At 59.8% G+C, this 11,222-nt stretch overlaps 1 protein-coding gene across 1 annotated transcript in view; it reads left to right on the top strand.

The window, feature by feature from the left end:
• Positions 1–1,684: 1,684 nt before the first annotated feature.
• LOC101648281 (galactoside 2-alpha-L-fucosyltransferase SEC1-like) overlaps positions 1,685–11,222 on the top strand; it is a 19,694-nt gene continuing 10,156 nt past the window's right edge. The window contains exons 1-2 of the mRNA XM_045292921.1: positions 1,685–1,768; positions 6,674–6,803. Of these exons, the coding sequence (XP_045148856.1) occupies positions 1,742–1,768; positions 6,674–6,803 (157 nt within the window). The 5' untranslated portion in view covers positions 1,685–1,741. The remainder of the gene's footprint in view (positions 1,769–6,673; positions 6,804–11,222) is intronic.

Below are 11,222 nucleotides of genomic sequence, written 5' to 3'. Positions count from 1 at the left end.
GCATTGAAGCGGCAGCGCCGGGCGTGCTGGTTGCAGGAGCAGGCTGGGGGCGAGAGTGGCCAGGCCCCTGAGGCTGGCCTTCCTGCCCTCCCCAGGTCCCTGCTGCCCCGAAGAAAGGAAGGAGTGTGGACAGGACCTAAGAGGGTGGACTGGGTGCATTGGACAGGACTGGGGAAGGCTGAGGGCCTTCTGGACCTCTCAGTGGGGGGCATGCAGAGAGGAGGGCTGGGGGCATGGAGTGTGGCCTCAGTCAGACCCTGGGTCTCTGTCTCTGGCTGCATTTCTTGAGCAAGTGACAGCCCTTCTGCAACCATTTTGTGCACTGCATGGCTAGTTCTGGGAGCCCCAGTGGCGTGGTAGGTACGAGGTGGCAATCACAAGCCGAGTCGTTTAGAAGCACTAGCTGCGCACCCCCACCCCCTGCCCGCCGCTCTCGGGGAGAAGCAGGAGGCTGTCTGCTCACTGAAAGAGCTACAGCCTCGGAAACCCACAGGGCCAGTTCTGCCCTGTCCTTAGGGTGGCTATCAGTCAGAGTCAACTCGATGGCACTGAGGTTTTTGTTTTGAGTTTTTGAGAGCCAAGTTCGCAATATTGAAGGTACCATAGACCCCCCAAAGGACCAACACATGGGTCTTGGAAGAAGTACAACCAGAGTGCTCCTTAGAGGCCAGGCTGGCAAGACGTGGTCTCCTGCACGTTGGGCATGTTGTCAGGAGAGACCGGTCCCTGGAGAAGGACATCCTGCTTGGTCAAGTAGAGGGGCAGCGGCAATGAGGAAGACCCTCGACCAGATGGACGGACACAGTGGCGACAGCCGTGAGGGTGACTCAGGGCTGGGCGGTGTTTGGTTGCTCTGAGTCAGCCGACTCACTGGCACCTGACAACAGCGGCAGCAACACCCATTCCAGAGGATGAGCCCAAAGCCGGCCTCCTCCCTCCACTCCATTCTGACTTGCAGCGACCCTGTCGGGCAGAGTGGAACTGCTCCCTCGGATTTCCAAGGTGGTAAATTGTCACAGGAGCGGCTGCTGGGTTTGTGGCACCCATCTTGCAGTTAGAAGCCCAAGGCCTAACCCACTCGGTCCCAGGGTTGGATGGAATCTGCCGTGTCCAGGGCTCGCCTGTTGTTGCCGGGGCCTCTGACACCCTCACGCAGCCCTGTGAGGGTACAGGCACCTCGGCCCCACTTTACACCCCCTCAGGGTTAGCCCTGCGGGGCCTCAGAAGAGCCTGCAGGCTGGAGTCTGTGGCTTTGGTATGGCTTGGGGTCCGGTTGGCCCAGTGGGTTGAGTTGTGGGGCTGCTAGCTGCCAGGTGGGTGGTTCAAGGCCAGCAGCCGGCCTCTTCCGGGGGAACGATGATGTCACCTGCACCGCTGGTGAGGGCTGGCAGGTCCCCAGAGTGCCTCAGAGCCAAGGGGTGACTGGGAGCCGAGACGGGCGTGTGCTCTGGGGCAGTGACGCCCCTACTCTGAGCCCCACTGTGCCCCATCTAATGGGGCACCCACTCACACCCCTCTCACCCAGTGGAGTGTCTGGGGACGTGAGAAGAGGCAGCTGCTCAGACTGGCTTGGGGGCTTTCTGGCCTGAGGGCAGACTTGCCAAGTCCCCTCAGGACCTTGGGAATGATGGTGGCTAGGAAGCCCCAAACCTAAGTCCTCCTTCCTCACCCCTACCAGGCTCACTCAGTTTGGACTTGGAAGGACAGCCTCCCCTGCGCTCAGGCCCTGTCCAAACCCAGGATGCCCCTCGTCTCACACCCAGACCACGTGAGTGCCCTCTCTCCATACCCAGACTAGGCTGGTGGGGATGGACCTGGGGGATGGGGGGCAGCAGTCGAAGCCAGGGAAGGGGCAGGGAGGCTGACAGCCTTGAGCATTCTCCATGGGGAGAATGGCGGCCCCTAGGCTGGCCATCTGAGGACATAGAGGGCGGAGAGGAGGCCCAGGGACTGTCTGGGTACTGCTGGGGTCTGTGTTTCGTGTCAGGAGCCCTGGTGATGGGGCGGCTAAGCACCCCGCTGTTAACCAAATGGTCAGCAGCTCAAACCCACCAGCCGCTCCATGGGAAAAGGAGGTAGCAGTGGGCTTCTGGAAAGATTCGAAGGCTGGCAAGGCCTAGTGGGCAGTCTTCTGTCGCATGGTCACCGCGAGTGGGGAGTGGGCTCAACCTCCTGGGGCCTGCTTACAAACACACACCTTCTTAGAGGGATGGGGCTAGTGTGTGTGTGTGTGTGTGTGTGTGTGTGTAGCTACTATAAGAAATGGGGGAGGGGCTGAGAATCTGGAAGCATCTTGTAGCGGAGGGGGGCTGGGAGGATAAATGGGGCCTGGAGGGGGAACCAATGGTCCTGGGAGCCTGGGCCCAGCACTGGTGGTGGTGGGACTGAGGGCCATTTCTATGCTCCCTGTGGAATGGTGACCCTAGAAGTGGCTCAGAAAGCCCTCCCTCCAGGCCGGGTACCAGCTTAGGTACAAGGGGACCTTGGAGACCCCAAGGGGCCACTCCCATTGTCTGGTTTCCCCGTGCACTCCCATCCGAGGTACACGCCAACACTAGCCCATCATCTACGAAGTGTGCAGTATGGTGAGAAAACACTGGGACCCTTTTGTGAGAATGACCCCAATGGGAGAGGGCCCTGTGACTGGAAGTGAGCACGTGCCGCCGGGACGGATGGCGCCATAGACCATGGAGACGCAGGGCGGCCACAAACCTCCAGTGTGTGAAAATCAAACCAAGACCAAAATCCACCGCAGTGTTTGTGAGAGGCACGTTAAAGTGAGGTCTGCCTGGGTCACCACATCTAATGAACATGACACGGGGCTGTCCACTCCCATAAGCAGCTGCCCTCTCGGAAACCCACAGGGGCAGTTCGCCCCTTCCTCCAGGGTCGCTGTGAGTCGAGTAGGCAGTGAATTTGTTTGTTTTGCAGTCCTGCCTCGTAGTGGTCACACACTGAGCTGCCATTTGCAAGGTCGGCAGTTTGAAACCACTAGCAGCTCTGTGAGAGAAAGATGAGGCTTTCAACTCCTTCAAAGAGTTCCAGTCTCAGAAACCCACGGGGTACAGTTCTTCTGTGGCCGGTGGGGTCTATAGTTGGAATCAACTCCATAGCTGAGATTTTTTTTTTTTGACAGCCTCTAAAAAGAAATTCAGCTCCCATCCCCCCTTGAACCGTCAACTCTGCCTCTTGGCACTGTGGGTTCTAAGGCTTGTATCTTTACGAAAGCCAACTGCTCTGTCTTTTCCCCTTGGAACTGCTGGTGGGTTTGAACCATGGACCTAGCGGTTGTCAGCTGAGAGCTTAAGCACTCATCACCAGGACACTGCTCCCTCACCACTTTACACAGAGAGGTTAGGTCAGCCGTCAGGAGTCCCGCAGCTAGCAAGTGGAGTGGCTGGGATACGAAGCCAGGCAGACAGCCTGGTGTTTCAGTGTCTGACAGGAGCTGAGCAGGACAAGCAGAGAGCCCAGAGCTCTGCACAACACCTCCCTCCACCCCCTCAGAGACCTGCCCAGGCCCGTGTGCCTTCCACGAGGGCCTGCCCAGCTCTGGCTTCAGTCCTGTCATCTGTCAACCAGGCTCAAGGACAGATCCTCCTGTGGCTGGCATGGGGAGACCACTGCCGTGTTCTGTGGCTGCTGGGGAAGGGAAACCAGGCACCTGCAGCTGGCTGGGCCCTGGGCTGGGGCTCCAGAGAGGCTGTGTGTCATACTAATATCATAACCCGTCAATCCCCAGCAGAGAGTGTGAGGGAGGGACCCCGTTTCTCAGTGACCCTCTGTGTCTGAGGCTGGTTTATCGTCAGAACCGACTCTCAGGGGCCCCATGTATATCAGAGGGGAGCTGGGCACCCCAAGCTTTCAAAGTAGATCGATCACCAAGGCTTTCTTTGCAGGAACCTCAGTGGACCAACCAAGCCTGCAGCCTTCGGTCAACAGCTGGGCAGTGTGTGTGTATTACCCTTCAGGGCCAGCTCTGTCAGTGGGAAGACTGCAGGGCAGGTGGGGACTCGGGGGCTGGTCCTAAGAGCCAGGGAGCAAGTAGTTCTGGGGAGAGAGGAGCCCCCTGCAGCCCCCTGGGGATTGCAGCAGCAGAGAAGAACAGCACTCACCCAGGCAGGGGTGAGGGTGCCGGGGTGTGGCTGGCCTCCAGGGCCAGTCTCGGTGGGATGGACGGCAGCTCTCACACCCGGGGCCAGTGGTGTGGTGGCGGCAGCGGCAGCGAGGGGGTCGAGAGCGGGCAGCACAGCGGGCAGCATGGCCGTGGCACTGACAGCGACCTCTGACGCCAGCTGAGGCCAGCCCGGCCCGGTCCCCGAGCTCAACGAGGAGGTGACTGGCCACCAGGCTGGTCTTTGGGCCTGGCCGGGCATGGAAGGTCAGCCGCTCAGGGCCCCCCAGGGCCCCGGGCCAGGTGGGCCTGCGCCACAGTGGCCTCCAGGGACCCCCTGGGGCCCAGGCCGAAGACAGGACCAGGGCAGGGGGCCCCGGGCTGCAGAAGCGCAGGCTGACAGACGTCAGGAGGAAGGGCGCACCCAGGGCCAGGGCCAGGCTGCCATTGCAGGAGGCTTGGTCTGGCCTCCCTAGGTCTGGCCCTGGGGAGAGGGCACAGGTCTGAGAACAGGAGGCAGTCACTCCAGCCAGCTGGGTGACAGGCGGGAGGCAGAAGCGGGGCTGGCCCTCTGGATCATAACAGGGGTCTGCAGCCGCCTGGCTCAGGAGGAGCAAGAGGGCCAGGACTGAGGGCATGGTCAACGAGGAGGCAGCACCTGGTGGGAAGAGGAGGGGCCTGGCTGGGGGACCCGCTGTGAGAGTCCCCCCCCCGCTACCCCCCCTACGCCCCTGCCTAGCCCCTTCCCCGGCTGCCTCAGAGCGAGGAAAGTCTTTCCATCTGGGGAGAGTTCTGTTTACAGAACCCAAAGGGGAAGGAACGCAAGCAAAATCGAGAATTTTGCCTGAACTAATCCGGAGCTTAACACCCCAGCGCTCTCCCTCCGTTTGCATTGAGCGGGCAGGGGCCCTTGGGGAGAGGGCGGGGCCCTGGAGCAGGACAGACAGATGGAGAGACAGACAAAGAGAGGGAGAGGGTGGTGGGTGGCACCACTACGGACAGGAGCCCAGGGAGGCTGGGAGACAGAGGTCTGGCGCCCCTAGGCCCTAAGGCGTGGGAGGCCCGAGGCCCAAGCATGGGGGCCGCACAGGCAGGGGACCAGGTCGGAGGCAGTACCCCTCCTTACCCCTCACCTCCCTAGAGAGCTGGGAGGACAAGGGGCCTTGTCATGCCGTCCGGCGGGCGATCAGAAGGGAGGCCGAGCCCCAGCCCACGGGGATCAGAGCGAGCCCCTTTCCCACGTGGGGCCCTAACCCTGCTCTCCACACCCTGGGCACGGAGGGAGATTATCACCCAGCAGCCCCAGGCTCCCTGTGCCCCCTGGCACCCACCCCAGCTCTTCCCCCTTAACCCTTTCCAACCCAGAGAAACGGGTGGGCCAGCTGGAGGCTGGGGAGCAAGATAGCCAAGTCCCTGTGGGCCTGGGAGGCGGCAGCCAGTCTCCTCCACAGGATGGGCAGGGCTTCTAGGATCTCAACCCCACCCACCATTCCAGGCTGCAGGGTCTGGGACCAGACCCCCCCCCCATCTCCCCGTGATCTAAGGGTTCCCAGAGCAGATGGGGGAACAGATGCTGGTGGGGTGGGTGATGGAGGGTCGGGGGGCGGGAGGAGAGTGGGAGGCAGGGCTGGGCGCTGGAACCCAAGGTGCCCGAGGGGTTGCCGTCCAGACTTGGGGGAGCATGTGGCCCTGAAGTCCCTGTCTGGGGCAGCAGCCCCCCATGAACTCATTCGTGACTGGTTGGGGGGAAGGGCAGCAGAGCCCCTTACCCTCCTATCTCGGCCCAAGCTGGCATGCACACAGGGCTCAGGGGGGCTGGGAAGGATCCCCTGGGGTACCATCTCCCCCAGCTAGTCTCATGGTTCCTGTGTCCCCACTGCTGCTGCCACCTGCAGTCGTGCCCTCCATCCCTCCCCCACTCCCGACACAGGCATCACACTCCTCCGCCCTCTGTCCTCCACCCTCCCGGGAGCCTGGCGCCATCTTGGGCCTGCACGCGGGCATTGGCCTTGCCCCTTAGGGGACTTGGGGAGGACACAGCCCCACCCAGGGCCCCTCTTCTCTTGCCTGTGTAGCTCAGGGGCTACCCCATTCTGGCCCTTAGCACCTGAGGGACACAGGCACCTGGATCCTGGGGACAAAAGACATCCCTGCCCCCCCCCCCCCAGGAGCCCCAATGAGTGGTTCCCCTGCTGGACCTTCTATGGGGCCTAAGTCCCACCTGGCCAGCCTAGCTCTGGCTCCTTGAGACAGGTAGTCAAATCCCTCATAGTTGGGGCTCATAGGGCCCCTCCAGGACCCAGTCTTCCTTCCCAGCCCCTCTCTGCACCCCTAGCCCCGCTCCTAGGCCCCTGACTTTGGCTGATCCTGAAAGTCAGCTTCTCCGAGCCCTCCGGGTCCTGCTTCCTCTGCAGGAGCGGCGGCAGCAGCAGTAGCCCCCTCCCAGAGACAAGTGTCTGCTCAGCCCCTGCCAGTGGGGTTGCTGGGCGGGGGCTCAGAGGCCAGCAACACCACCAGACTTTGCAGGCCAGACCAACTGCAGCCCTGCTCTTCCTGCAGCGACCCCGGACCTCAGAGCCAATGGAAACCACAAAGGAAGGGAGAGCTGGCGCCCCCGAGTGCCCGCATGGCGTCCCGAAGCCCCCAGCCAGACAGCCACAAGCAAGGTGGCCCAGGAGCTTCAAGGCAGGTAGGAAGGGGGCCCCTCACTCACTCACCTGCCGGTCCAGAGTCCCAGCGGTGCAGCCACGTGGTGGTGGGCGAGCCGTGGCGGCTGCAGGCTCTCCTGGGGAGGGGGCTGACCTTCAGGCCGGCGGCGGGGCAGTTTCCACCCGGAATTCAGCCGGGTCTCTGCCCCTGGCTGAGTAACCTCAGCCCGCCCCGCCTCCCCTGTGGAACGTGCTGTCGGTGGTGGTTAAGGCGAGGGGGAGATGAGCTACCTTCATCTGTGGCGAGGCCCTGGGGAGCCCTACAGACCTCAGCGGGTACTCCCAGAGCGGTGGGGGCGGGGCGGGGCGCCAGAATCAGCGGTCGGCGGGAGACAGCAGGGACACCCCGGGAGTGCAGGGGGGCATGGCGCACAGCCAGCGCCCCACTCACCCTGGGCCGCCTGCTGCTTCGGGCAAATGCCACTGTCCACGCTGACCCACGCCGGGGATGGGCTTGGGGGGCCGGCTCAGAATAGAACGAGAACGTGTCCCCTCATTGCTGCTGAGTAGAGAAGCCGCTGCCGCTGCGGGAGCACGCGCCGACGAGATCTTTGCTGGTGGACACGGTGGACGGGCTGGGTACGCCACTGTCCCAATGCCTAACACATGGTGACTCTGGTTCCAGGGAACCCTCCGAGGTGCAGCCCCCATGGGACAAGGGATCAGAGGGTCCTGCTGGGGCGGGGCAGGGAGGGGTGCTGGAAGAGCAATGTCCCCAAACTGGAACCCACTGCCCCTGTAGGAGGAGGCTCCAGGGCTCCTCACCCTCATGCCACTCAGAGGCATATGGGACCTGGGGTCAGGTGGAGTTCAGACAGACTCGCAGAAGTTGTGGTGACTGTTGTGAGAGAGACAGCCAGGCGGGAAGACCCGCTGGACCTTCTCATAGGCAGCCCAAGGGCAGTCCAGCGATGGCCTAGGAGTTGGCATGGACCAACCAACAGCCAGCCAGCATTGTGCTTTTTGGAGCCTTCTCCTCCAGGCCAGTCCCAGCGGGTGACCCAAATATTTTCCGGGTTCACGATACCAGTGGCAGGAACCTTGGTGGTGAAGTGGGTTGCGGGCTTGGGCTGCTAACCACAAGGTCAGCAGTTCAGATGCACCAGCACCTGCTGCCTGCACCACAGAAGGAAGAGGCTGCCTGCTCACCTCAAACGTTAAAGTTTTGGGCGGAGCCTATTTGAACATAGGTTGCCATCATCATTTCGAAAACATTTTCCACTTGAGCCCGCGATACAATTGATGGATGGAATGTTATAAGAGCTGTAAGAGCCCCCAATAAAACGATTTGAAAGAAAGAAAGAAAGAAAGAAAATGCCAGATTCTGTTTTGCAACTGTGAAGGATCTGTCTCCACGGGAACTTAGAAGAAGGTCATGCGAAGACAGAGGCTGAGGTAAGAGTGATGGGGATCGAATGCCTGAGACCCCAGGAGTTGTAGGAACGATTCTCTACCAGAAACTAGAGAGAGCCTGACCCTGTTGACCCTTGATTTTGGGCTTTGAGCCTTCAGAGCTATGAAAAAAATAAACATCCATTTAAACAACAACAACAAAGAGTTAAAGTCTTGGCAACCCAAGGGGCTGGTACTACTCTGCCCTCTAGGGTGGCCACAAGGCGGCATGGAGTTTTTGTGAAACAGTGAGGGATTTTTGGAGAAACATCTTTATGCTGTTACAGCCACTGCCTAATCTGATAGCCGATTTCAGTAAGCAAGCTCCGCCTTCCAGCAGGTGTGCCCTATGTTGTAACTCCGCTAAACTGTGGTTCGATTTAAAGATGCCCTCAGAGGAGAGTTTTGTCTCGGGTTTAAAGATTAAAGCGTGCTTGCGTGTCTAGAGCGTAGTGACAGGGGAGCGGCGTGCTTTTCTCTTCACCTCCGTTCTAAAATCCTGAGCCGCCCCCCTCCCCCCAGGGCACCTGGGGGAGGTAGCGCAGGGAGGGGCAAGAAGCAGCGAGCAGTAATCCCGCCCCAGAGAGCAGAGAGAGCGCACCTCTCTGGCGTGGGCCAAGCCAGGCGGAACCCACAGCTCTGGAAAGAGCCCTGCCTCTTGACCCAAAGATAACAAAGGCTGGCCGTGTACCGGCAGGGAGGGGGGAAGGTGTGTCTGCGTTAACGGGGACCCCCCCCACACACCACCCTGTCTCCCCCAGAACATGCTGGAAAGGCCCAGGGCAGTGACCTAGAGCACAGATTTGCAGCCCCCACCCGCTCACCAGCTGGGCCACTTGTCGCCTGCACCCTCTCCCTCTCTGTGCCACTTCACCGGTTTACATGGAGAGAAATGTAGACGTTCGTCCTGGAAGCATACGGGCACCAGGCGCTCCAGGACCTGCTCATGTCTCTGCCCTAAAACCCCGGGTTGGCGGGACCCTTCCGCAAAATTGACCGCCCGCGGCCCCTCTGGCGCGTCACTCCCCAGTTTGCCTCTAGTCGAACTCAACTGCAGATCTTTAGTAAAGTTGCCGATGAAAGCGGGCGGGCGCTGCGCTGCAGGGCTGCCAGCCCTCATCCCGGGAAGGACCCGCACACCGGTTCTCTCCCGCGTCTCTTCCTGCCGCGCCAGGCAGCAGGTGTCAGACGGCCGAGAAGCCAGGAGAGGCGATCGGGTCGCTGGAGCCTGCGTGAAGGACACCCTGAAGAATGTCAAGCCGGCGACCGCTGAGCATCGAACTGGATGTAGCAGGGTGGGCGAATGCGCAGGTCTTAGAACGCAAAGGGCAGCCCTGGGCCGTGGTCATTCCTGGGGACCCACCGGCTGGGCCTGGGGCCTGGGTAAGAGCCTGATGCCCCACTTGCAATGTAGCAGGTAGCACCCCAGGCAGCCTTCCCGCCCCCACCCCCCAAGTTGAGCAGGAGGCGTGATGTGATAAAAGGTTAAGGCTGACAGGCCACGGGCTTCCCGAGGGAAGCCCCTCCCACCCTCTCCCAACATGATGATTGGATTTGAAGTTTGGTCTGAAGATAGAAAACCTCAATCATATTTCAGGGCGCTCTTTAGAAAAAATGGATACCAGACCGAATAGCAGCCGCCTTGCACAGAAAAGAGCCACATTTATGGAATGTCTTGGGGGGCCAGGAGGAAGGTTCAGGGTTTTACAAAAGCGAAGGTCAGGACCCCTGTCCGGCTGCAGCAGCGACTCATCCAGCTGCTCCCCACCATCTCAGTCAAACGTCCCTTTCCGGGTCTGACTGCTGTTAAATGGAAGATGCCTGCAAAGCTTTGAACAATTAAACTCGTGTGAAACCTCTGCACAGGGGCACTGTAGCCACAGCCGGGTGAGCCCACTGCCCACTGCCACCGAGTCACTTCTGGCTCATAGTGCCCCCTCTGTAGGGTTTCCTAAGCTGGGATCCTTTTTTAAATCATTTTATTGGGGGCTCGGACAGCTCTTATCACAATCCATCCATCCATTGTGTCAAGCACATTTGTGCATATGTTGCCATCATCATTTCAAAACATTTCTTTCTACTGGAGCCCTTGGTTAACAGCCCATCCCCCCCTCCCTCATGAACCCTTAATAATTTATGGTGTTTTGTTTTCATGTCTTATACTGACGGCTGTCTCCCTTCACCCACTTTTCTGTTGTTGGCCCCACTGGGAGGGAGTTACATGTTTATCATTGTGATCGGTCCCCACTTTTTCCCTCCACCTTCGCCTTTCCCTCCTGGTATCGCTCCTCTCATTATTGGTCCTGAGGGGCGCTGGGATTCTTTACTGGAGCAGCCAGCCTCCTGTACAGTTGCCCGGAAGGCATATACTTTCGACACCTCCAGAGGCAGTGAGCACAGAGCGGGGAGGGTGCCCACAGACCAAGAAAACCAAACTCCCTGCCGTCAGCTCATGATGACTCATAACGGCCCCTGTGAGTTCCTGAGCTGTAACCTTATACGGGAGTAGAAAGCCCCATCTTTCTCCCGCAAAGTGGCTGGTGGTTTCGAACTGCTGACCTTTTGGTTAGCAGCCCCCAACTCATAACCAGCACTACACCACCAGGGTTCCTGGGCCCACCAAAGCCACCGAGAAATCTAGATGGAGAGGATATAGCAGCTCAGTCAGAACCTGACTGCTGTCCAAAGGTGCTGTTCAGACTCAGGGGGACCCTACTGTACAACAGAAGGAAACACTGCCGGTGCCACTCCATCCTCGTAGTCACGGTGGCAGCCACAGTGTCAGTCCATCTCGGTGAGGGTCTTCCTCTTTGTCACCGAACTGTAGTATTAAATAAAATATGGCGCTGGGGAGTGGGGTGACCAGCCCCCACCCGCTGCTAGAACTCACTGGTTCAGTAATACTACCTCTGGGTTCAGTAATGCACAATTGTACGGTTGAGATATATAAGTATTATATTAAAGTCATCGAGAGCATGAGAGATAATACAATAATACAGTCAGGCATG

This window comes from Echinops telfairi, unplaced genomic scaffold, assembly GCF_000313985.2.
Source record: "Echinops telfairi isolate 266 unplaced genomic scaffold, ASM31398v2 ScPeMD7_655;HRSCAF=1070, whole genome shotgun sequence".
NCBI lineage: Eukaryota > Metazoa > Chordata > Mammalia > Afrosoricida > Tenrecidae > Echinops > Echinops telfairi.
Note: the sequence above shows the minus strand (reverse complement) of the source record. Positions and strands in the feature narration are given on the sequence as shown.